Source organism: Medicago truncatula, chromosome 5 (genome assembly GCF_003473485.1).
Source record: "Medicago truncatula cultivar Jemalong A17 chromosome 5, MtrunA17r5.0-ANR, whole genome shotgun sequence".
NCBI lineage: Eukaryota > Viridiplantae > Streptophyta > Magnoliopsida > Fabales > Fabaceae > Medicago > Medicago truncatula.
In genome coordinates this window covers 29,534,123-29,561,426 of record NC_053046.1, presented here as the reverse complement: position 1 = coordinate 29,561,426, position 27,304 = coordinate 29,534,123, and the positions used below count along the sequence as shown (strand labels likewise).

The 27,304-nt window shown below is 31.0% G+C and overlaps 3 protein-coding genes and 1 pseudogene across 3 annotated transcripts; 2 read left to right on the top strand and 2 right to left on the bottom strand.

Moving 5' to 3' along the window:
- Nucleotides 1–867: 867 nt before the first annotated feature.
- Nucleotides 868–3,677, bottom strand: LOC11437406 (DNA (cytosine-5)-methyltransferase CMT3-like; annotated as a pseudogene).
- A 597-nt stretch (nt 3,678–4,274) lies between these two features.
- On the top strand, nt 4,275–11,972 carry LOC11426848 (rhamnogalacturonate lyase). The gene is made up of 15 exons (XM_003615293.4): nt 4,275–4,381; nt 4,488–4,609; nt 4,893–4,952; nt 5,197–5,316; nt 5,482–5,601; nt 5,690–5,831; nt 5,927–6,109; nt 7,729–7,890; nt 7,982–8,088; nt 8,270–8,360; nt 8,559–8,700; nt 9,338–9,494; nt 10,717–10,833; nt 11,171–11,297; nt 11,614–11,972. The coding sequence occupies exons 1-15, from the start codon at nt 4,340–4,342 to the stop codon at nt 11,854–11,856; spliced, it is 1,935 nt and encodes a 644-aa protein (XP_003615341.2). The 5' UTR covers nt 4,275–4,339; the 3' UTR covers nt 11,857–11,972.
- Nucleotides 11,973–13,981: 2,009 nt separating this feature from the next.
- On the bottom strand, nt 13,982–14,922 carry LOC11437405 (uncharacterized). Its single transcript, XM_003615292.4, has 2 exons — nt 14,350–14,922; nt 13,982–14,245 (listed from the first exon to the last, which is right to left on the bottom strand). The coding sequence occupies exons 1-2, from the start codon at nt 14,494–14,496 to the stop codon at nt 14,117–14,119; spliced, it is 276 nt and encodes a 91-aa protein (XP_003615340.1). The 5' UTR covers nt 14,497–14,922; the 3' UTR covers nt 13,982–14,116.
- A 6,658-nt stretch (nt 14,923–21,580) lies between these two features.
- LOC11428884 (transcription initiation factor IIA subunit 2) lies at nt 21,581–25,904 on the top strand. Its single transcript, XM_003615290.4, has 4 exons — nt 21,581–21,692; nt 21,835–21,975; nt 22,257–22,307; nt 25,369–25,904. Exons 2-4 carry the CDS (start codon nt 21,847–21,849, stop codon nt 25,507–25,509), a joined length of 321 nt encoding a protein of 106 aa, XP_003615338.3. The 5' UTR covers nt 21,581–21,692; nt 21,835–21,846; the 3' UTR covers nt 25,510–25,904.
- Nucleotides 25,905–27,304: the final 1,400 nt, after the last annotated feature.

Genomic DNA, 27,304 nt, shown 5'->3' with positions numbered 1-27,304 from the left:
AGAATAGAATTAATTACCTTCAGTAAAAAAAGTACGAGAAACAAAAAAAAAGAAGTAAATGAATAGTCCTGTTTAATCGTCATATTTAACTATTTCACACATATTAAAAAAAACATATAAGTAGAAGATAAATAATACTACATTTATATTATTATTACTCTTATTGAGATTCTTTTTATTTTTTACTAATTTATTAAGAATTGTTGTAATTATCTTTATCATGAATATAAAGTTGAATATATTAAATCCTGAGTGATGTTTCTAACATTACTTAAATGATACAATTTAAAAAAATTATTATTAATATTGTTGAGAAACATGGAGAAAAATAAAATGATAGAAAGGTTGGTTGGTTGGTCCTGGAATAGATTGTATGAAGAAGTTGATACAATGAGTAGAATGGAATAAGATTGGCTAATTTTGAAATTTGATGAGGACTTTGTAAGTTTGTTCGTATCTCTTTTTTAACCAATTATTTTCTTGTTTAAATAATTTATTATAATCATTAATATATTTTTTAAAAATATTAAAGTTATCAAAATTATCAAATAGTAAAGTCATCTAATCCATTTTTGTGTATAGGATACATCTTATGTACTCTCTTTTTTTTTTAAAGAAAAAAAAAACTAATATAACTAACTAATAACTAGTCATAAGTAACTTGTAAACTAACTAAACAATATTAGTAAGCTAATTTTTCATTAAGATAACTTCAAGATAAATATCATATCATATGGTTTAAAGTCTTCATAGTTGACACTAAACAAAATAGTGTTACAAAAAAATGTGAAAGAGTAGTGTTGTAAAACAATGATCACTCAAATCTGTCTACTGAAAATGATGAAGTATAATCATACAAACACAAATTCAAGGTGCATTATTCACAACTTCTTCAGATGGCACAATGGAAGGTTCTTCTTTTTCCCTGGGAAACTGATCAGGTAACGTGTACAAAGGCCCGTCAGCAGAAGCACCCTGAGATGCAAGGCCAAGACAATATCTTAATGCTCGACCAACTGGAACCGCAACTGCATTTCCAACTTGAATGTACCTTTCTTTGGAAGATCCGCAGAGCTTATAAAAGTCTGGAAAACCTTGTAATCTAGCATTTCCACGAATGGATAGCACTCTATCTTGCTCTGGATGTAGAATTTTCTGATTATGGGGTTCTGCCCTTGTGACAACGGTAGGAACAGTCTTGTCCCACCATATCCGAGCAAAAGGCAGTGGTGAAGTTCCACACACAAAAGTAATTGCATAATTGGGAACCAGTGGTTTCCCTGAAGCCAAAAATTCACGCTTCACATCAGGATTCAATTTGACTTTTTTGTTCTGCATGCGAACACACGGTAAATCTCTAAAGCATGCTCCCTTCCTTTTTGGGATTCGACATGCGCATTGATAATCATCAAAATTCATTTCATAAGAACGGCGATCATGAAGCATGGACTTTGGAGATTTCTTCTTAATCGAACCACCCAATATTTCACTTTGGCTTAATCTAATAAACTTTTGGAAATCTATCAATAGAGGTCCACAATAATCCATGTCATCACGACTTTCATTATTCTCAATTGAAAACAGATCTGAAATAGCGTCGTTTAACTCAAGTTTCTTTTGTAGTTGGGCACTATGTCCTTCACTATATGCAACTAAGCAACCCTCAAACTCCACAGGTACAAAACCTCTTTCTATAACATCATGAGTTCGAAGTGGAAATTGATGCAGATTCTCTGAAGGTGTGCCCCCCCATAAAAAGACACGAAGGCGAAATTGACGAAGCCCATACGCTCTGGCAGCCAGAATTCCCAGCCGACTTTGATAATTCATTTGAACAAGACGGCCCAATGCATACCTTCCCAGAAATCCTTCTAAAAATCTAAGAAGATTAACCACATTTTCCATTAATGTGAATCTAGGCTGAAGGTACTGAACAATATCCATATACACCATTAATTGCTTGTTCTTTTCATCGTCTAAAGGATTAGCAAAGTTCCTAAAACGGTTGAAGCCTCTTACTCCCTAACAAGGAGGTCCTCCACATGCTACATCCACATGTCCCGACAATGGTAAGATGCTTGACTTGAAGCCACGAGTGACAAAGTCCTTAATCATTTCCTTGCAATTACTCAAACCATTAATGGGCTCCCAAATGTCTTTATCATAATTGTAGCCCTTCCAAGAAACCTTAATGTATAATCCAGGTCCAGTTTCCTTATTTGCATCATCATAACGTACATCATGCACTTCAGAAACTTCAAATATTTATTTACCATCATCCTCTTCAGTAGCGCCATCATCCTCTTCCTCCTCTTCATCTTCTTCATTAAAAAGATTAGCTTATTCTTCATGTGGCACAAAATTTTCAATTAAGGAGAAGTAACAACAAAGCTTCTCCCACTTCTTCAACAACAAGAGGAAAAGTTATGCACTGACATTTCTAACCTCAGTTTCTGGATGATTGAGTTTAAGGCTCTGACAAGCATCTTTGTTAAGGTCCACAACCCATTTAGTAACAATATCTGAACCAGACAAAATCCTCCATTGACATAATCCAGTTGACATTCCTCCACAACCAGAGTACAAATCTAGCAACTTCAGCTCTGGTTTTTTCTTATCATCATTAATATCAGTGATTGCACTTTTAGAGTCAACCTCAGATTTTGCATTTACTTCAGTTTCATTAGAAATTGTTGAGGAAATTTCACTAACATTTTCTTTAGCTTATGTTGGTAATTTAACAAATGTGGAGTAGGGCAGAAGATAAAGTGTGTCACAGTAATATTTGCAAGGTGGAATTACATCATTCGTTGCATCAAAATCCTTCTTGAGCTCTAATAGGGCAATGGTTAACTTCTCAACAAGACAATCCAATGGATTGTCATCCTGGACTTCTGACAAAAATACTCGTTTTGGCTTAATGAGATTTCCTAGTTGTTGTGTCATTGGACCTATAATACCATTGGGCTGTGAAATACAACTCTCCATCAACTGCTTCAAACATCTCCATGATTTTACAAATGAAATGGTAGTCATCTTTCTCTCCTTTCACGTGAGCATCGTCATATAGCTTGTAGATCACACCTCCATCAACTTTGGCCTCTGTATAGTGACATCTAGCTTGAAGAACTTCATCTTCATCACTATTAGACCTTGAACGAGTTTTCTTCTTTTCCTTCTCCAGATACCGTTTCGGCCAGCGCAGTTTAGCCTCCTTTAACAGAATCGGATCTCTGAGAAATTTGGAGTTGGAAACTTCATCATCACCCCCGTCAACATTCATCGGAACAGTTTCACTCTTTGGCTTCTTCTCACCAATAGAAGAAGCTACAACAGATTTATCATTATCCATACGCGTCTTCTTCTTAGACTTCTTCCGATTCTTACCAGATGTTGAGTCATCAGAGACATTAACACAATCACCGGGAGAGATAGAGGAAGATGATTTCGTAGTTTTCCTACATCTACCCCGAGTCTCACCAGAAGTTGTATTAGCAACAACATTCACGGTGTCAGCAGAGGAGGGAAGATGACTTTGTCAATCTCCTAGATTTGCGAACAGTGTTGCCGAAAGATGAACCAGTGTTAACAGAAACAGCTTCATCGAAAACAGAATCAGCGGTAACGGCGTTATTGAAGGTGGGGGTTTTTGACCTAGTTTTACGCTTCTCATCCATGGTGAAAATGGCTGAGAAGAGAATGTGAAGAGGTGAGAGAGGCTGAAACGAGGTCACATGGACTATTTTCAAAAACAAAATATTTTGCATGGACCTTTTTAAAAATCAAAAGATTTTGCAGAGACTATTTTTCTAATAAATGGGTTCAGTCATCATGTGTCACGTGTGCAAATCATCACAAAAGTGGGGCCAGAGACCAAAACCAAAACGAGGCATATTTGCAGGGACCAAAAATAACAAAAAAAAATTACATGGACTAAAACCAAAATGAGGCATATTTGCAGGGACCAAAACCATATTTTAGCCTTCTTAAAATACTATTATATCCTCTCATATTCACTAGAAATGAAATTAATTTTTATATTATTGATGTGAAAACATTTAATTCAAGTTAGGAGTATATTAAAAAACTTTCAAAATTACAAGTCTCTCTTTGTATAGGACTTGAGGGAGTATATTAAAAAAGGAAAACATATGTTTGGTGATTGATTGAGAAAGAATTGACCATGAAAACCGAATTAATTATTTAAAAATGAAAAAGTGATTGCTCAACAACTCCTAAACTCTTATGAACTCAACAACTTATATAACAAATAGTAAATCAAATTGTAGGAACAATATATTGTAAACTATAGATATAGCTTTAGTGAAGATCCTTCAACATGTCCTCACAAGCAGTGCAATTGCGTATCAAGAGTAATCATGTAAGACATTGTTTTTCCTTCATTAGTTTATTGTATAGTTTGGGGTTAATATTATGAATTTATATCAAAATTGAATTACTTGAGACTTTAATCTTAAAATTTTCAGGTGGTTATGGACAATGGTATAGTGCAAGTGTATTTATCCAATCCTGGTGGATTTGTAACTAGAATACAATATAATGGCATTGATAATCTGCTTGAAGCTCTTAACGAAAAGAATAATAGAGGGTACATCACTACAAACAAACTAAGATTAATTTCTCTTTTTCCACTAATCATGCAACTATAATGGATTTTTTAAGATTTTACGTAGCAGATGTGTGCCCACTTATTGATCTTGGTCGTCCGATCTCAAATCAACCATAAATAAAGATGTAATATGAGTTGATCAATTTTAAATCGATGACGACTAAATTAATTGATGCATGCAAATGCATGATTTTCTAAAAGTAGACAATTTGGATCCAAGCCATAACATATTGTAACATTGTTGACCTCAATGGATTAATAGGTATTGGGATGTCGTTTGGAGTGAATATGGAAGTACAGGAACAACCGGAACATTCGAGCGGTATGTGATAATCGTATCTCATAATTTTCATCTCTATTTAGTTGAATCTTACCAAAGATTGTTTATATGAATGCTAAAAGAAAATGAATTAAAGACACAAATTACGGATGAAAACATAAAATTTATCTCTAACTTTCTAAGTAAATTTAGATATATTGTATTTATTTTTTTCGTCGTAAATTCAATATTTTTACCAAAACATTTGTATTCTACTTTGCAAATCAATTGGTTATTACATATGCAGGATTGTGGGAACAAGTTTTAATGTGATAATGGAAACAGAAGAACAAGTTGAAATCTCATTTAAAAGAACATGGAATCCATCTCTAAAGGGAAAGTTGTCACCTCTAAATATAGACAAAAGGTACTATATGTTTTTTTTTTTTGTAGATCCTAATAATCAGCGGTAATTTTTCTTTTCCAATATTTTTTAAAAGTATTACATAGGTTTCTCAAGATTGAAATTAGTTTATAGTATGCAATTAATTTGTAAATATATTTGAAAGATTAACTAATGCTTGTTGTGCAGGTATGTGATGCTACGTAATTCCTCAGGATTTTATTCATATGCTATCTTTGAACACCTAAAGGAGTGGCCAGCTTTCAACATACCTCAAATCAGGATTGTTTATAAGCTTCGTAAAGACAAGTAAGGTGTAGTTGTTACCTTATAAAAAATACACACATCTATATACATTAACCTTATGATCTCAAATCAGGATAATTCATATGTGTAGGTTTCATTACATGGCTATGGCTGATAATAGGCAAAGGTTGATGCCTCTCCCTGATGATCGATTACCTGGAAGAGGAAAAGAACTTATTCCCCCAGAAGCTGTTTTGCTTGTAAATCCCATCGAGCCAGAATTTTTAGGAGAGGTAATTTAATTGGAAGGAAAAAAAAGTTGCATCTTTGTGACAAAATAATTGAAAAAAGTGCTATTGTACCTTGAACTGAATATGATTTTTTTAAGGTTGATGACAAGTACCAATACTCAAGTGAGAACATAAACCTTAAGGTTCATGGATGGATAAGTGCAGAGTCTGAAACAATTCCAGCAACAGGTTTTTGGGTAATCATACCTAGCAATGAATTTCGATCAGGTGGTCTTGTTAAACAGAATCTTACCTCCCATGTTGGCCCCATCAGCCTTGCAGTAAGTTTTCTTCTTTGTATAAAAAATGCACCAACCTTATTCACAATATATTCTTATTATTATCATTGAGTATTCTCTTTTTTAATATATTTCTTTGTTCTTAAAAAAAAAAAAAAGAATAAACTATTGATGATTTGTGAACTATCACCTTCTCTCCAATTCGTTTTTTGAATTACAATAATATATATATAATAAGTACTCCCTAAACTATTAATAATTTATCAAGTTTATGGTTCAATTTTCTTAAAAAACAAGAGAGAGAGAGAGAGAGAGAGAGAATTAGGGGTGGGAATAGAGCTGTCAAAAATGGACCGGGCTCATGGGTCGGCCCATTGACCCATATTTTTGGGTCGGGTCGAGCCTAAAAAACTAACCAAAAAATGCACTCGGGCTTTTTTGGCCCAAGCCCATTTGGGCCATACAAAAGTTGGGCTGGCCCATTGGCCCATATTTCATTTTATTTTTGTTAAAAAACAACATATTTTTTTAAAAAAATTATCAACTAATTTAAAATTTATTAACAAAAAAATATTTAAATAAATAAACTTAATAAATATGGATGAATTTAGCTTACAGTTTTAAAATTTTAAAGTTTATAAATTATTAATTTGATTTAATTGAAAGAATAATCTAGAGTTTAATTATTATTCAATGTTAATGTAAAAATTATTTATATTTTTATGTCCATCCATTCATATTTTAGCAAAAAAATAATGGTGAGTAACTAATACATAAAAAAATACATAAAAAAAAAGTGAATAAATTTTAAAAATAAAACATAAACGGGCCAGGTCGGGCTGGCCCATGGCCCACCCGGGCCGGGCCCTAGAATTCACAGCCCAATCATAAACGGACCGGGTCGGGCTGAGCCTGGCCTACGAAAAAATTTACAGGCCTATGGCCTATCATAGGCCATTTTTCTAGGTCTGACCAGGCCTATTTAAAAGTCTGGACTGGCCTGAAAGCCTAATTACAGGCCTACTTAACATTAAGGCCATCAAATCGTTCATTTGGCCTACTAAATAGGCTAAACAGACTTTAAAACCTACTTAAAAGCCTATTTCACTATAAGTAAATTTTAACTAGATTAAAGCCTAATTAAAAGCCTATAACAACAAAGTCTATTAAGGGACTAATAGATAAAGAAATAAATGTTTATATTTTTAATGTATGCAATTATTTTAATATAAAAAAAAATATTTTTTAATAAATAAGTATTAATAGGCCGGCCTATTAGGCTTAACAAGCTTTTCTGAAAGCCTAAGCCTGACCTATTTAAAAAGCCTAAGCCTTGGCCTATCAACTAAACAGGCCAAGCCAAAACAGGTCAGGCCGTAAGCCCCTGTAGACTGGCCTGACCTATTCCCAACCCTAGAGAGAATGATGACTCTGAGGCTATTTTGATGGATTTATAATATAATAGTTCGAGATTGAGTTGATGGATTTATAATATAATAGTTCGAGATTCAGTTGATGAGTTAGAAAAAAGTATCATTCATGAATCTTTTTGAAAATGTTGAATAGATTGATCCCTTAAATTTGGGAAATTTTAAAATGATATGTGAAACAAAAAAAGCCAATCACATTAATCATTTTACAATATTTCTTGTATGTTTCAGATGTTTCTTAGTGCACATTACGCAGGAGAGGATATAGTTCTTAAACTCCAGCCTAATGAGCCATGGAAAAAAGTTTTTGGGCCAACTTTTGTCTATCTTAACAACTTGTTGGATCATGATGAGGACCCACTAGCTCAACTCTGGGAGGACGCCAAATTTCAGGTTCAGAATTAAAAATCTAGAAAATTTAGTTTAATTTAAGAACATAAACACTAATTAAATACTAATTAAGACCACTTAAAATGGCTTCTAGATGAACAAAGAAGTACAAAGTTGGCCCTATGATTTTCCAGCTTCAGATGATTTTCAAAAGGCTAGCCAAAGGGGTAGCGTTTGTGGCACGTTACTTGTTCGTGACAGGTAACACCAAAAATAATGAAGCAAAAAAAATGAGAGAAAAGTTTCAAACTCTTAGGATTGATCAAAGTAGAATATTAAAATGTTGCTTTAAAGTTTTAATACAATTTCCATGTGAAAATTTATACTATTTTTTTTACCATAATGTAGTGCAGATTATAAGCTCTGAAATGACAAATTTCAGGTGTGTAAGTGACAAGGACATAATAGCAAAAGGTGCATATGTAGGATTAGCCCCACCAGGAGATGCTGGATCTTGGCAAAGGGAATGCAAGGTTTGTAGCCAAATATATATATTTTTCACACCCTTGAATATAACTTTCAAATGTACACATTCAAAAGGAAAAAAGTATAATTACATGTTTAAAAACATGTAATTTTTAAAAATATGGGGTGAGGAAAATTGCTCTCATAAATTTAAGGATGCAAGTAGGAGTTGGCCAACAATTTTTACATAGTGACTTTTTGGTCAGGGATACCAATTTTGGAGTAAATCAAACGAGGAAGGCTACTTTTCAATCAATAATATACGGAGTGGTGATTACAATCTATATGCATGGGTTCCAGGTTTCATTGGAGAATATTGGAACAATGTTGTCCTCAAAATAACCCCAGGTTAATTCTTCTATATACAATGGACCTCGATTGTGTATTTTATCTAAAAATGGACTACCTCCCTCAAAAAAAAAAAAATCTAAAAATGGACCATCAGAAGCTGGCTTCCGATAGTATATTTTGACAGATTTTGAATATCACCCGTCAACTTTGATTCGGTTCAGTGATCTAGCCCAAAAGCAACCAGACTATTTTGGTCCGGTCCAGTTGGACCGCTGGATCAGAGCAGCTGATTAAACTTTTTTCTTTGTAAAATGTGCCAATAAGAGTATATATGTGCACTCTTAATTTAAAGTGCATGATCTTTTTTCTTTAAGTACATGATGTTAACATGAGGAGTAATTTTCTCAACAAAAAAAAAAAACATGAGGAGTAATTTTAGCTCAAATGATAAAGTTGTTGTCATGTGACTGAAAGGTCATAAGATCATGGGTTCAAGTTCTGGAAACAACCCTTCACAAACCCTGCGTATATGGGGTTGCCCTTTTATACGATCTTAACATACTATTAAAATTTCAAAAGTATGTAAGACTTTAAATCTATAATTTGTAAACAAAGTCAAATGGCTTATACTTCAGTCCATGTTAGTTGATTTAAGTGGCACAAATAAAAAGTCCATGTTTGTTGAAACATGCAGGTTGCGAGATAAATGTTGATGACATAGTCTTTGAGCCTCCAAGAGATGGTCCAACATTATGGGAGATTGGAATTCCTGATCGCTCTGCTGCTGAGTTCTATGTTCCAGATCCTAATCCAAAATTCATAAACAAGCTTTTTAAAGACCATCCAGACAAGTTAGTAACCCTTCCTATTCCTGTTAATTAACGAGTGTCTTTGGGCACTCTTTAAGCATTCTAAATTAAGCAAAATATAATTCAAAATGTCAAAGTTTTTAATATCAAATGCACTTTATTGCACAAACTTTCATAAACATTTGCTATTTAAAGTTCTTAACTAGTGTCTGGGACACTAGTTAACATTTCCCATAAATATATCTATTTGATGAAATGTGATTGGAGGCACGTGTAAAATTTCTTTGTAGTTATCCTCGTGAACTTAGTTCAGTTGGTAGTATGGATGGGAATAAGTTAGGTCGAGCTAGGCTTTGCAAGGTCTAAGCCTGGTCTGCGGCCTGTCATAGGCCTACTTTTTAGGCCTGAGCTTGACCTTCTGAAAGCCAGATACGACCTGCTAGCCTGTTTAAAAGTCTATATTTATGAACATTTTTAAATAAGCAATGTGATCTAAGTTTAAATGGACTAGCGAACTAATAGTTCAATTAAATTAAACTCTCTTTTGATAATCAACACGAGGTTTTAGGGAATTCGAAAATATATTGTATCATATTTCTATTCTAGTTTATAATAATACATTTATATATACAAAAAAAAAAATTATTGTATACTAATAAAGCTTAAATTAATGAAAAAGTTTACAATTTTTTTTTTTTTTGTGGTGGCCGGGATTCGAACCTCGGACCTTGCATATTTTATGCATTGTCCATACCAACTGAGCTAAGCTCACGAGGACACAAATTTATATTTAAATTCAAAGTACAAAATATAATATAATAATAAATAATATTATTTATATTACTTAAATAGGCCGACCTAATAGGCTTAAGAGACTTTTTGAGAGGTATGTGGTCTGGCTTTTTAAGCTAAATAGGCTTTAAAAAGAAAAAGAAAAAAAAAAACCTAGGCCTTCTCTATTTAACAAAAAAATCTGGCCTGACCTGTAGTAGGCTAGGCCATAGGCCCCTGTAGGTCGGCCTGACCTATTCCCATCCCTAGTTGATAGATATATTACATATCATATGCAAGGGCCCGGGTTCGAACCTTAGCCACTAGACTACTTAACAAACAAAAAAAAAAATTGTAGTTTACTTTCACCCACAAGGTTTACATAAACATTGTCTATGGAATAATTGACCTCAAAAGTTTAACATTTTAATTTCATATTTGATCTCCCACAAAACAACCATCTATAATGATAAGTTTGATTAATTGATCACAGGTTTAGGCAGTATGGCTTGTGGGAAAGATATGCAGAGCTATACCCAAATGAAGATTTGATTTATAATGTTGGTGTTAGTGACTACACAAAAGATTGGTTCTATGCACAAGTCACCAGGTACACTAAAAGAAATTTTTGGCCGGTATCGATTGATTTTAGTAACTAAATTGGTTTCTCAATCGAATGCTAAATGATTTTTCGACCGATTTTGAGATTAATTTCCAAAAAGTCGTTAAACCATAGACGATGATATTAGTGACTGATTAACAATTTTAGTCTCTAAATCGGCCGTTAAATTAGTCACTTATGTAATAGTTTTTTCTAGTACGTGATTCTAGAGAAGTTAATTACTTCTATTTTTAGGATAGATATGCTTATTTGTGGATCATGTTAGTAGAAATTTGATAGTTTCCTGTACCATAGATTTGTTCTTACATATATGCATGAAATACAGGAAGAAAAATGATGGCAGTTACCAAGGAACTACATGGCAAATTAAGTTCAACATGGATGATGTTCAAGAAAATGGACTGTATAAATTAAGATTAGCTCTTGCAAGTGCAAATGTCTCTGAATTACAGGTAAGGAACTTCATCAAAAACTTTCTATTAGTTTTCCAATGTAATCATCAAATTTGTTAAGAAGAAAATGGTATATAAACTAGTTTACACTAACATCAAAAATAAAAATTCAATATTTTACGATTACTTCTAAAATACGGTTATAAGATAAGTTTATACGAACCCACTTAAGTTGACCCGATGATATTGATTTGGAATTTGGAAGTGTGCTTTTCTTAAAGGTCTCGGATTCGACCTGATTATACGAACCCACATTGTTAAATGTATCACTTTTCTTCTCTCTCATCTCACTATTTTGTTTATTTTGAATTTAAAGGTTAGAGTGAATGATGAAAAACAAGATCCTCCACTATTTACTACGGGAGTGATTGGGAAGGACAATGCAATAGCTAGACATGGAATTCATGGACTCTATTGGCTATTCAACATTGGTGTGCCAAGTATTTTGCTAATCAAAGGAGATAATACTATTTTTCTAACACAAACTATGGCTACTGGTCCCTTGCCCCTTTTTCAGGGAATAATGTATGATTATATTCGTTTAGAAAGCCCCTATTAAAGGAAATTAGAGGCTCAATAATATACATTTAGTGTGGTACCCTTCAAAAAAAAAAATACATTTAGTGTGGTAAATGAGTGGATTGTATGGGTAATTTCAAGTGCTTAAATTATAAATCATGTATTTCAAATTAATAAAATTTGGTCTAACTATTATTTTTGGTGCATTCATAAAAATAAGCAAAGTATTACAAAAAACATTATTTTATATAGTGGGAGTGTAAGAGATAAAGAGATGCAGAAAAACAAACCCAAGAAATCAATTATGCATAACTACATCTCTTTTAACATTTTCAATATCATATGTAATATATTTTCAAAGGGAACTTCAACGGTACATCTCACAAATTGAGGTGTACCGATCTCTCGCTCTATAAATTTATAAATTAAGGATTATTTTATGAAATAAAAAGCTATTAATTAATATTTATATTTTAGAAAACATCATTTCATATATAAAAAACATCATTTTATTGTTTATAAGAATCATATTGAATTTTTAACATTTTTTCATAAAAAATTATCAATATTCTTTATTATAAGTAATAAAAATAAAATAAAAAGTAATTTTTATTTCGTCGAACTTTTTGGTAAATAAGATTTAATTATTATAATTGTTAATGATAAAAAATAATTATTTTTCTTAAAAACAACAACTCATTTAATCATTAATTATCAATTTGGTGTACCGGTACACTCAAATAAATTTTTGGATGTACCATAGAATTTGCCTATTTTCAATATCATATTTAACATGTTGATACATTGAGCCCTTAATTCTAGTTCGTTGATGAGACTACATATTACGTTTTTTTTTTTTTTTGGTCAGGATTACGTTTTTTTTTTTTTTAAGGAACAAAATTACTACATAACGTTTTTTTATTGAATAAATGATTGTGTATTATGTGTGTTATATTATATTATATTAAATTAAAGAATAAAAATGTAAAAAAAAAAATTTAGATTGAATTTTGTTGTACTTCCAAACTAGTTTTGTTACATTTTCAGACAAGAAGTAATTTGAAGATAAAAAATACCATCGTAGAGGATTTTTAACAAACAAAGGAAAAGGTGGCCCCAATTCCTTATTTGTTAGAGGAAAGTCTATTATTTACTAAAAATAGTATTATTATATAAGTTTCTTCGTTATGTCAGAAATAAATTTACAATTGTATATTAGTTGTCATTTTTAATGATACTCTCACGTAGTTATACATATACAGTAGAGAGTATCAAGAGCATTTAGAAGAGTTTTAATTTTTTTTTTTAAGAGGGAGTTTCTTTTAGTTTAACTAAAGTCTTGAGTTCGAATTCAATCATAAACATGCAACATCGTTAAAAATTTTAGGGTAAGTTTACTCCACAACGCTCGAGAAATTAGTCTTCGCAGTTGCGTGCATAAATACTTTATTTACACAAAAATTTATATAGTAGAGAGTATAAGGTTTAGTTAATAGTTAGGATGGGGAGTTAGTAAGAAGAAGGTTGAAAAGGGCCATCTTCGTTCGTCCACAACATTAACCTTAACATGTAGTAACATATGTTAGTTACATTATCAACCATAGAATTTCACCCCAAAACTCTTAACACTTAGCCTTAAATTTCCTTTTTGGGTGATTCTTCCAAATCATCAGGGCAATTTGAATTACGTGTGACAGAATAATCCAGGACGCAGTTTCAACATCCTGATTCGATCTTCTAAAAAAAACATCCTTATTCGAATTACCCAAACAAAAGCATGAAAAAACACTAATTTCAATCACTCTAATTACCCTCCCTCAATTTTTTAAATCGTTCGAAAGGTAGTTTAATCATTTTAAAAAAATAAAATAAAATGTCATGATTTACACTCAAAATAATTATTTTGCTAAACGTATTTTTCATTTTTTTTCTTCCTTTGCAAATTAAAATGTCGGTTATCATAGGGTATTTTTTAAAAGTAGTGTGTAATCTTAAACTAGGCTTATAATAAGACAGATAAAATAAGTAATATTTTGTGTTGTCAATAATATGTTAATTTGTCCAACACATATAGTTGCGTGTCACTCAACCATAACTTAGAGTTTCTGTGAATCACACGTGTCTTGGCTTTGCTTCTCCCTTATCAATGATGCAAACACAACAAATAAAAAAGTATAAAATATATTTCCCATGTTTATCAAAACTCATGATTCAACACAACAAAACAAAAAAAATTATTAATAAAAACCAGAAAAGAAAAACACTAAACAAGGAAAATTACTAAACATTAATTTAATTAACTAACTATGAGGATCATTGAGTCTATTCTTGATATGTTCAGCAGCATCAGCAGCCTCAACTTGTTTCTTTGTAGCCTCAAGTTCAGCTTCACTTGCTTCCTTCTCATTTTTTGCAGTTATAGTCTTTGCCTATTTTTTCACACCAAACAAGGAAAATTCAAAATAACACTAATATTGAAATAAGTAGTAGCTAAAAATGGAAAGGGGTTGTTTTTGGATATTGAATTAATTACCTGACCTACAAAGAAGGCTTTTGCATATCTAAAAGTTTCTTGTATAGAAACGGCAAAAGATAAGCAACTAATCTTCAAACGAGTACCAAAAGAAGTTTTCTTGTGATTTGGCAAAGATGTTGAAGATGAAGAATCCGTCTCTTCCATAACTATTTTTATTGCCTTGTAGAGATGAAATATATATCACTTGTGTGTGTGTTTAGAGACAACAACATGAACATACTAAATTTGTAACATTGTCCTTCTTTTATAGATAAATAAACTAATAAAAAGATAATCTATGAAGACTTAAAGGTGTCTGGAAGATGCTCTCTAACCATCTAGCAACTGTTCAGAGCCATCTCAAATCTCACAGAATATCTTCAATGACAATTAACTACCGTTTGAAAAACTTTGTAAATTTATTAGATTGATTTAAAAACTGATTAGTTGATTTAGAAAATATTGAAGAATAGTTAACTATCATTTAAAAACAAACGGTGGTTAATCGTCGTTCAGTAGATCGAATAATTACTGGATATCTGAAGAGCAAACCCTAAGATATTGTAGGACTGGACCAAAAGCTCGAGGCCCGCACCAAATGCCTGCCATCAAGTGATAAAGAAGAAAATATATACTTTGCCAAAAAAGTATTACACTTCATACCCGACACTTATTATACACCCTATGTAATACCAAAAACACCTTCCAGTAATTAAACAAAACTTAAATTTTATTTATGAAACATTGTTACTATAGTTTTTAAATGTATCGAGAATGCAAAGACATTTCAAGTGTCTCTTTTAGTTGTAATTTTATAGATTAAATAGGCTAATAAACTACATATTTGATGACAAAAGAAACTCTAACCTCCCGAATTTTGATCCAAGATATTACGCATACTTCTTTCTTACAATAAAAGACTATTGATTTTTTTTCTTCAATAATCAACTAACAAAAACTTAGATAAAATTTATTATTAAAGTTCTTAAAATAAGCATATTTTTAATTGTTTAAAAGTTTCAATTTAATCAAAAATCCAATATCATCCTCGTACGCGCTTCAAGCAAGAACACCAAAGAATACATCATCTCTTCTTTAATACTTAAAATATTGGTGTAAGGGATCAGCTTCCATAAGCCACAAACCATACAAATCAACCCAGCATTCGGTACAATATTATAAAATAAAAGCTGCCAACAAGAAAAGAGTTACTCAAAAGTCATCATTATTTTTATTTTAGTTCTTATGCAATGTTATGCATGCTCCTAAAACTAAATGATCAGGATATAACCCACCATTAAGGCACAAAAAATATTTAAACGCCACTTAGGCAAACATAATTATTCAACCGTCATACAGGCAAACATAATTATTTAATCGCCACACTGACAAACATAATTTTTTTAACCGCCACTACGCACACAAAAATGCATTTGACATGCATGACGATGGATGCAATCCCACCACTTAGGCAAACACAATCAAATATTAATATTCATCATGCACATGACCCAAAAACCAATCTTTTCATAAAACTCGCATTTTCATTATTTTCTTTCTTTCTTTGATTCATCAAAAATCTAACATTTCTTTCTCAAACATCACAACACATATAAGACATAGTACAATCAAAGGTTTCTTCATATATATCATTCCACGTCACATCCTCATACACAAGTATCCTATACTTTTATAAAAGGTTAAATTTTACCACGTAAGGTTGTATTTTACTTCCATTTCTCTTTAACAACAATTATGATAAGTATGGGGAATTACCTTTATTTAGGAGCTCTTCTTCCTAGCCGAACTCTAAAAGCCACGAGATACTCACAAAGAAAAAGGAACACAAGCTACAAATAAAATAATCCTAAACTTAGAAATTGGAGTGTGAAAATAATTAAGCAAAAGAATGAGACATCGGAGTATCTTAGATAGGAGTGGCTTAATGGACTTGAAAGAATCATTTTGGGAGGGAAGAGTGGTAACAATTTGGACCTAATATGAATAAATGGAAACTAAGGGGGAAATATGTGAGTGCTGACTTTTGAATGGTGTACAATAGATGAAATTATTACTATTATTTTTCTCTTTATTGTGAAATTGAATAGGGAATTAGTTGAAAACAATTAGATTGAAATTTGCTTCATAAAGACTGAGTCCTTGTGAAACTTGCTTCAAAATTTAAGGAAATAAGCATCATGGGACTAAAACTACCTATCATGAATTTAGTCGCACAATAATATACTATGCATCCTAACTCCACGTGCATACACACCCACTTAACTTAACTCTATTTATTATCTCCCTTTTATTATTATTATTACAATTATTATTATTATTATTATTATTGTGACAAGTTCTCTATTAACTATTATAATATTTGTTATTTATTAAACCATTGGTTAGCAATCTAGCATTGCATTATATAAAGTAGGTTAACCCAGTATTCACTGATTTAAAATAGTTTACTAAGAGAAAGACAAACAAGCAGAAGATTATCTTATTATAATCACACTAAATTAACCAATCAAAAAAGATAAATTAATTACTAATAGAGAGGGTTACAGTTTAGGTTGTTGAATAAATTATAAATAAATCAAGAAAAATGCTACGAATGACATATATATAATGTATAAAATAAATCAGAATGTTACATTATGAACCCCTTAAAATTATTTTGTCCTCGAAACTAACAAGTCTAAAAATGATTAAGGTAGAAATATCTCATTTAAACAAGATCATATGATATTGAAATAAGTTTATCATGAATGGCTTGTTCAAAAAAAAAAGTTTATCATGAATGGAGATAAAATATTCTTAAACATAAATAGAATAAATAATTATGAGTATTTTAAAATAGAATTTCGAGGTTTTACAATAACTATCAAAAAACACACTTGATGACCAAAATTACTTAAAAAATATTTTAATTCTTTTTTATGTAATATGATACATTTGAGATTATTATGACAACGCCTCCCATATGTAATGATCAAAATGACAATTTCCACTCTTTTTATTTTTCACAAAATTTTCTGAAATTTTTCTTTATTTTGTAACAGTAAACTCAAATTTGAATTTCCCATAACAAAAATATGTTTCAATAAATTCAAATTTGACTTTTCCAGAATATATTAGTTTTTCAAGAAGGGGTAGTACCACAAAACTCCAAGCTTTCCAAAATCATGAAAAATTTAATCATCCAAAATTTTATACTTTTTTAATAAATAAATAAAAAATACTATCTAAAATAAAATGAAATTGTGAGCTCTTATTCTCACATTCGTTTAATCTTTGTTGACATTTTTTTTCTCCACAAAACGGGTTCACTGAAGAAAAAATTCAACATACAATGAGTTTGAGATTTTTTTTTTTTCCAAAATTTTATATGTTGTTTGTTCAGATTGCATATTGTTATAGTTTTATTTTTAAGATTTTTCACTGCACACATTCTTCAACATGTACTTCAACAAGGTAGATTGGTAACATTTTCATTCTACTTTTATCAAAAGTTATATTTTGTAATGATATATTTTTCTCCCTTAGATTGTTGGGTTTTTGTGTTTATATCGATTTTAAGGTATCATCATTTCTTCTACATAAAGGATGGAGCTATCATAAAAAAGTTTCTTTCTTTCACTTTTTTCTACTGTTATTAGCATTTTTCTCTAACATTAAACCCATTTTTCGACTTGTTTTGCTTATTTTTTTCAATGAAACCATATATTTTTTATTTTCATTTTCATGTGTTTTGAATTATCCTCTTTTTGCTACTTTGTTTTTTACATTACAGTTTGGAGATGAATAAAATTTGGAATTCAAGAAAACTTCATTGAGAAATCACGCAACTACAAAATTTTATAATTATTCACTATGATAAAAAAATATTTTAATAAACAAATCCTACAATATGATTAACTTGTGCATTAGTTGTTCTCACGCTGATTTTGCATAATTCATAGTGATAACTTTGCTATGTTTCAACTATATTTTTTAAAAAAATATCTCTTTTATTTTATCAAAGGTTGAAATGTTAATTATATAAGAGTGAATTATAATGATTGGCAAACTTTTTTTATGTTACCCCTTTAGTAAGTATGCTGAATAGACATTTAATAATAATAATTCTAATTTTAGGGAATGTTTTTTACAATTCCTTAAGCGCTAGAAAATATTGAATTGTTTTAGAACAACATGTTCTCTACACATTATAAAGTGATCAAATCATATCTTACTTGTATCATGCAAAGAGGGAGAAATATGACTATTAAAACTCTCAAGTTTGTGTATGTTATAATTTTATTTTTTTCTCTATTTCTTGTTGCAAAGAACGAACCCGAACCCAGTAAGTTATTTATTATACTTTCCAAATTTCCTTCTTTACTTTGTTTTTTTTTAGACTATACTTTATCTTATTTTATTAATATTATTTAATTCACTTTCTTTGTTACAGAGTTTATTGAATGCGTGACTGATGCTGATTGTCTAAATAGTCAATCAAAAATGTATGCATTGATTTGCGAAAAAAATCGATGTATATATGAGTTCTTAAAATCTATGCATTACAACTTATCCTAAAATATTCAAAATTTGTTTAGTATTTTGCTCGCTCCCAATAATTGTATTTTTAATTTATTTTATTTTCTTCATAATTTCATAAACATTATAATTATCGCTTTGTACTATAAGATGTTGGTAATAAAATGAATCAAGGCACAAAAGAATATTATGATTAAAAAAAATCTTCTCTTTTAATTTTGTACGTAATCGTCATGGTCTCCAATTTAGAAATATCACATTTTCTTTCCAACTCAAACACTTATCAATATATATGTAATAATTAAATTAGGAAAAAATTGTAAGAAAATAACGCTACTAGATTATATAATTAATTAAAGGTTAAATATTTTTTTTGTATCTTAAAGTTTCTTGTATAGAAACGACAAAAGATAAGCAATTGTTCTTCAAATAAGTACCAAAATAAGTTTTGTTGTGATTTGACAAAGATGTTGTAAATGAAGAACCCATCTCTTCCATAGCTATTTTTATTGCCTTATAGAGATGAAATATATATCCCTTGTGTGTATCTCCGGAGACAACAATATGACCATACTAAACTTGCACCTTTATCCTTCTTTTATAGATAAATAAATTAATAAAAAGAGAATGTTAGAAGACTTAAAGGTGTCTAGAAAATGTTTTTAAGCATCTAGAAATTGCTCGCAGACATCTCAATTCACTGAGAATACCTGCAATAGCAATTAACTACCGTTTGAGAAATTTGTAAATCGAATAGATGATTTAAACAGTGATTTAATCGATTTCAAAAATGTTGAACAATAACTAACTATTGTTTAACAGCAAGCAAGCGGGAGTTAATTATTGTTTAGTAGCTGCATGTGAGCGATTGATATATGCAAGTTGCTACATGCCTGATGAGTAAACCCCAAAATGATGAAAATTGCTCTTCTCCCATACAAAATTGCTCACTTCTATACAAACTGACGAAAATACTCCCACGTAACTTAAGTCATGTTCGCCTTATACCAACATGAGTTAAGTCACGTTCAACTCCAACGTGAGTTAACTCACGCTCACTACTGGTCAACGTGAGTTAACTCACGCTGGTTTCTGGTATAGCCGCAGAACAACATTGAATACCATCAACCAAACCACTAATGACATGTAATCAATACACACTCATAATGGATCCAAATTACATCATTTCAACAACATAATCATACATAATCGATCCAAATTACACAAATTCGTCATTGATTACACAATCACATAATCACACATAAATGATCTAAATTACACAAATTCGTCGTTAATCACGCATAATAACTTAATCACACATAATCGATCCAAATTACACAAATTTGTCGTTTATCACACATAATCACTTAATTACACATAAACGATCCAAATTACACAAATTCGTCGTCAAATACATAGTCCACAAATTCATTAAAATGCAACATTACATACACAAATTCAAACATATTACACTTCAATGGATCAGACACAAATATGTAAAATGTTATTTTCAACCATTAACCTAAACACGTAATCAACGTTGCCATCATCACACATAACTTATGAAAAATACACAACCTTTCAACTGTCTTCATCCTTATCCTCCTCAGGTTCACGCATGACACAGACCAACATTTTCTCGATCAACGACAACTTCCATGATTAAAGAAGCAAACCAACAAATGCAAGAAGGTTTGCGACTAAGAACAAGCTTGGAACTGGATCCATAAGCTACTTCGTGACTAGCACCACTTTTTTTTTATTCAAAATAACTTATGATAAAGCTAATTATTTTGAAGCATATTTTAAAAAAAATCTCAGTGTGAGGAAAAATGAGACATTGTGTAAGCTTTTTCTGGATAAATGAATATTGGATTAGAAGGTGAAATCACAATAAATAAAAAAAAGGTTGTGACTGATTTTTTTTTACAGCTAGTTAGTGTTTGACGGACTATGCAAGTTTATGTTATTTAACACAAAATAGGAAATATGTGGTGACCACAAACTCATTTGAGAATGGGGTTTACATGATGGAAAATATTAGAGCATCTGCAATGGTTATTATTTAAGAAATTCATTTTGAGTTCCATAGACTACTAATAGGTAGTCTCACAATGCCACATTATACTTATATAACTTATACATATTTTGCTACTATAAAAAATTATACAATTCTTAAGCCGCCCTTGTTTTATATTTTTTATCTCTGCTCAATGTTGTCTCAAATTCAAATAATGATTAATTGTTGTGATATTGTATATTATTTAAGATACTTTTACAATTTCTATGCTATCCACATTGCCATATCAAGTTCACCAAATAGACTGAAAAATTAAGATACGGATTCATCCACTTATGAAACTCCATGATACTCTGATTGAAGATGCTCTTATTGATGTATATTACAAAAGATAGCAAAGGCACATGAGAAGGAGATGAAAAAACGATGTAAGGTATGTGTAAATGAGTTGTTAATGTTGTGTGACATCTATGAGAGGTTTTTGTATTTTGAATTAGTGGGATGTGTATATCAATGTTAATGGAAAAAATTATCTACGGAATTTTTTGGGGGGGCTGAAAGTAATTAATCCTGTAAATTCAACTTCAATGTTTTTGTGGGCTGGGCTTTACAAACATTTATGAGGACACGATGGTAATTACAATCTGTTCTCCAAGCTTCCTCTATATATAGCCTCAACTCCAAATTCTAGGGTATATAATGCCCCAATTTTCTTCGCTCGCAAAATTCTATCAACCACATCAACCTTAACTCGCAGAACAACAACAACAACAACGCTACTCCAATTTTTTCTCTCAAATTCGTAATTACCTATTTCAATTCCTTAATCTTCTTCAATTTTTCAACATAATCATCATTATTGATTATTATCATTATCTTTCAATTTTTCTGGATTATTTTCTGTTATCAACAATGTTATTATAATCTTAGTTTTTTCAATGCAGATCGCATTTTTCATGGCGACGTTCGAACTTTATCGTAGGTCGACGATCGGACAGTGCTTGACCGATACTTTGGATGATCTGGTTCAGAATGGAACTCTTAGTCCTGATCATGCCATTAAGATTCTCATTCAGTTTGATAAGGTTGATTTCAGTATTCATGCTAGGAATCTAGGATTTTGGTTTTTAGATCTGATCTAATATTGGATAGCCGTACTTGTAGGTAAAATCAATTTAAAATGACATATTTCCTCCGGTCCTATATAAAAAGAAAATTGGGTCAATAAAAGTTGATGTATATGACCGGAGTGAGTGATATTAAATGAATGATAGGTGCATACCCAACAAAACACTAGATTACCAGGGTGTTTGCCATTATTTATTTGTATCTTATTATTGATTTGAATTGCATGTGGATTTTGTAGTCTGTGACTGAGGCTCTGGAGACGAAAGTTAAGAGCAAGGTTTCTATCAAGGTGACGTTGCTTGTTTTCTTTGATGCTTTTCTTTTGTTAAATAGTGAAAGGTTAAGGTGTTAAAAAAATTGTGTAGAATGATGGTTGTTATTAGGATATATGCTTAGAGTTGTTTGCTCTTTTGTTGGTTTTAGTTAAGACTGGAAGTGACTTGTTATGAGCTCTAGCTATTTGGAGCGTAACTGAATGTTGTAGTGTATATTTTGGAAATTTTTACCTTCTAGGCGCGAGTTCAAGTCCTCAGTAAAACATTTGGGGTAATAAAATACAATAAAAACACTAAACACGTATCATTGGTATGGAACTCGTGACCTTAGCATTGCAAACATTGGTGTCATTATATGAATCAAAACATATATATGGTTTTATAATGTTTTAAATGTGTGTGTACAAAGAAAGGAAGATTAAATCTTGGCCACCCCTGTCCCCAAGAAGATCCGCAAGTGAGTATGATCAATCATTGATGTTTGATTTGTCACACATATGTGCACACTGTTTTTATTTGAAGGAACAGATACACAGGGGGGGGGGGGGGTTGGCGCATGATTCTGCAATTGTGCTTGCCCTCAGCACTTAAGAGCATACACAAAATTGTTTTTTGGTGAAATCGGGTGGAATCGCCGCTGTTAATCGTACAATCGTATGATATGCGATCTTTTTGGAGTTTTTTTAGATGCCCGCCCTAGGTTTAGGGAAAGAACATGTTTTCTGTTGCGGGTCAGAAAAAGGTCCTTCTTTGCACAGGTTAGAAAACCCGTTTATGGGCACGGGTCATAAGAAAACCTGTTTACGAAATAGGATTTTTTTTTGTTGATAAAACATGCCTATTAATTATTTTAAATGTGAAATTATAAATATCACAAGAAGTGGCCTTCACAAAATTAAGTTATGGGTTTGTAAGACTTGCTTATACTTAAGAATTTATATAAGTATTTCAAGTGTGATTTAAGTTTCTCGTTCTCTTGTGCTCTTTTGTATGAATTTTGTATAATCTTACGAGTGAACATTTTGCTTCCCCTTACGACTGTACATTTCTGTTACATGGAGGTTTTTTGGACTCTCTTCACTTTTTCATACATGTTTTTATGTCAATCATCTAATTACTTATTCACAAACATTCCAACCTCTCCTTGCTCCGGCCATGAATTGCTTGAAAAGTTTTGTTATTGGTCGTGTCGTAAATATCACTTTCTGCTGAATGCCTGAAACACGTTATCCGTCCCTGTCTTTACAGAGTTCTAGTACTCGACTTCTCTTTGCAGTATCCTGTAAAGAAATATGCACTGTGATTTGTCACAGAAGTGTCTACTGCTTAGAACACCAAGCTGATAAACCATAAACACACAAACCAAATCAACAAATCATTATAAACATGATCAAACATGTAATCTTCACATAGTTGTTGATGAACCAAGCTGCAAGCAAGTTTTGGAGCATAGTTTCCTTCCTTGGTTATAGGTTTATGCAATTTAGTGGTAAAATCATGTTTGCTGCTGTTATAAGCTTGCTTGTTAACTACTCCCTGTGAATCTTATAATTTTTTATGTTAGAAAATAAATGAAGCATTAATAATTTTTTTCTGGCTTGATCATTATAAATGAAATAGATTATTAATACTAATAACAATATAATAATAGAAGAAGTAATAATAGTATTTTGAGTATTACTAATGGGTAGTTTTGTCGTATGTAGTTATTTTTTCTTATGATTGAGTGTATTATTAAATGACTTTCTTAATTCTTTTGCAACTATAATCTTAAATGACATAAAAAAGAACAAAAAGAGTACTACAAAACAAGTATACGTATGTAAGGAGAATTATATTGGGATTTTTTGTTCGAATAAGCTGATAATGATGCTTTTTTCTCTTCTTCGATTAATGGGTCAAAAGGGTTTGACTGTTTGCTGGTGCCAATCAATAGATTTGTTCAGAATATTTTCTTGTTGTCTTGAAATATATATATATATTTTTCTCTCCTGTTTTTGATGGTTTAGGTACACATTGACCGTAAGTAATGACACATGCATTATTTTTAGCATAGGGAGTAACATTTATATGTAATCTTTTAGACTCAAGTATATATTATGGTGATCTTGATGATCAGTGTTACAATAACTTCCATGAAGAAGGACTGAAGTAATTTTATCATATATTTTCTCTTGAATTTTAGTTGTATTTACAATTAGAATTTAGGAGTCTGAAGTAGCAGAATATTTTTCTTGCACATCTCATTTTTCTTTTTGTTTGAAACTCTTTATCCTTTTTCTTCATTTCCTATTTTTTTCGTCTGTTTTTTGTTTGAGATTCACTTGCAAGTTTTGTTTTATGGTCATTCCGAGACACACGGTAAATCAGAAAACTTAGTTTAAAATGTTGAAATATGTAATTTTTTGTTGAAATGTATAAATTTCTTATGCTTAAAGATACCCTCTCTGTAACACGCCTCTTTTATATTCTCTATTTACCCTCTTTTCTTGGTTATTTTCATGACTTTTGAGTGGAAAAATATGTCTGTTCAAAGTTTCATTTATGGTTCAATCATGCATACTGTCATTTTTTTACTGAAATACAAGACACATGTCTTCATATTTACGAAACTATCAATATAACACACGACATTCAAATGGAATTTGTTCACATGATTATCCATCCATCCACAAGTACCTTATTACTTAATTTTATAGCTCTAAGCACTTGAGGTTTGTTTGGCTGGTGTGTGACCTGCTCATTTGTCTTTTTTGTTGTATGATGATTCCCATATTTTTAGTCATTACGATGACTACCATTGACGTCACTTATTTGATTCCCATATGTCACTGTTTCTTGTTTCATAGAATATGAAATATTATTTTGCATATGGGTGCCATTTCATGTTGCCAGTTTGTTTGTCGGCTCTTGTAATCCAACACCTCAACATTTTTTATGTTCGATACTCCATATATATATGATTACATTTGTAATTCATGAACTTTTGCTGAAGCTCAAGTCTTAATAATTAATGTAATTGTTTCCCTTTTTCTTTCCCTGACTTTTCTTCTTATTTTCACTTTTGAACTATAGGGACATCTTCATACATACAGATTTTGTGACAATGTCTGGACCTTCATCTTACAAGATGCTTTGTTTAAGAGTGAAGACAAACAAGAGAATGTTGGACGGGTTAAAATCGTGGCATGTGACTCAAAGTTGCTCGGTCAATAATATGCTTAATTGATGTTACATGATCAATGAGGAGCACTGTCATCATCTGCTGGTACTGTGATGGCTAGATCATAGTGATGGAGGACCTTAATTTCTTGCAGAAACTATCAATCTAGCATATACACTGTTATGATAGATTTAAAAGGCCTTCTATCTTCATGGCATTAGATAATTTATGTTATATTGATAATATCACATGGGAATTGGATGAATCGTTAATCTGTACTCTGTACTATTCTTCCATGAGCCAGTAAACAAAGTTGTTTATTTATCTCTGGAAAAATTATGGTGTGAGAGGATAGCTACCCTGAAAGTTAAGCTATTACTCCCTCGATTCCTTTTTACTTGTTGATTTTGTAGAATTTTTTGCTCCCTAATTACTTAACATTTTAAAAGTTCCATGCAACATTATTATTATTTTTACAGAGAGAGATAAATATATGGAATGTGATAATAAATATTTGAAAATAATTATATCAAAAGTAACTAAAATGTATTGATCTCATTTATTTGTGTAAACAATCTTAGAAAGACAGGTAAAAAAGAACGGGGGAGTAAATGTAGGATTGAACCTTACAGATTTTGGCATGAAACAAAGAAACAATCTGGTAACATATCATCAGATATGAATGTCTGCATTTGAGTACTTTTTGACAAAGTCTATACCAAGATTTATATCCTCCTATTAGTATAGATTTATTTTTTTATATCCCCATTAGTATAGATTATTTTTTGTTGAAATAGTATAGATTTCTTTTTTAAAAAGTTAGATATTTGTAAAGAAGGAAGGGTTATAGTTCTTACGTGAACAAATCTATTTCAATTCTAAATCCTACACACGTGAATAAATGTTGGTTATTATTTGTCAATTAGTTACAAGATATCTCTTTAGGAGTCAATTAGTTAAAAGATGAAGATGAGTGTGCAATCAATTATTATTTTATCATATATGATATAAGCAGTGGCGGAGTCAGGACCCTGGTTTAGGGGATACAAACTTCTAAACTTCAATTGGGGAGTATATCTGAATACACATGTGTGTGGGAAAAACTTACATATTCATATTAAAATCAAGGTTATGATAGTATATGTATATGTGTGTGGCCAACTTACATATTCATATTAACATCAAGGTTATGACCTTTTTATGTTCAAAATATATCTACGTTATGAAAGTCTATTATGCCTAAAATATATGTCTATTTTATGTTCAAAAAATGTCAATGACATGTCAAAATTATTTCATGAAAGACCATAAAAATTCCTAATATTTTTCAAAACAAAAAAATAAATTATTTAACCTTATAAATTGTATAGGATTTAATTTAACAAACAACTAAATTAGAATCCCAGTTAGGTTGACTTGGTGGCGTTAGCTTGATCCCTTGCAGTATCTTCTCTTAAATCTTAGGTTCAAATACACCTAATGTCAATTTTAATGTGCTAGTTTAGTTTCTTAAAAAAAAAGGGGTTAATTAAATAAATGATCCCTATAGATATTCATAATTTCTTTTTTAATCCCTATAATTTTTTTTTGCACATTTTAGTCCTTGTAACATTTTCCGTCGTTATTTTTAGTCCCTGTAAAATTCTACATCAACATTTTTAGCTCCTATAAAAAATTTTGTCATCATTTTTGGTATGTAAAGATCTAAAGAAAAAAAATACAAAGACTAAAAAGTTTTATTTTATTTTGCAGAGACTAAAAACGAAATTCTAAATATTTATATACATAAATTAATTAAAAGACAACCGAATGATGTAATGGCTTTAGTCAATTACTTAAGGATCACGA

Excerpts from the sequence above, each read along its gene's own strand:
- LOC11426848 (XM_003615293.4), top strand. The coding sequence starts at position 4,340 with ATGTCCTCACAAGCAGTGCAATTGCGTATCAAGAGTAATCAT. Across the intron at positions 9,495-10,716 it reads TTTAAAGACCATCCAGACAA|GTTTAGGCAGTATGGCTTGT; the intron begins GTTAGTAACCCT and ends AATTGATCACAG. Across the intron at positions 11,298-11,613 it reads CAAATGTCTCTGAATTACAG|GTTAGAGTGAATGATGAAAA; the intron begins GTAAGGAACTTC and ends TTGAATTTAAAG.
- LOC11437405 (XM_003615292.4), bottom strand. The coding sequence starts at position 14,496 with ATGGAAGAGACGGATTCTTCATCTTCAACATCTTTGCCAAATCACAAG. Across the intron at positions 14,246-14,349 it reads AAGCCTTCTTTGTAGGTCAG|GCAAAGACTATAACTGCAAA; the intron begins GTAATTAATTCA and ends GTGAAAAAATAG.
- LOC11428884 (XM_003615290.4), top strand. The coding sequence starts at position 21,847 with ATGGCGACGTTCGAACTTTATCGTAGGTCGACGATCGGACAGTGCTTG. Across the intron at positions 21,976-22,256 it reads TTCTCATTCAGTTTGATAAG|TCTGTGACTGAGGCTCTGGA; the intron begins GTTGATTTCAGT and ends TGGATTTTGTAG. Across the intron at positions 22,308-25,368 it reads AGAGCAAGGTTTCTATCAAG|GGACATCTTCATACATACAG; the intron begins GTGACGTTGCTT and ends TTTGAACTATAG.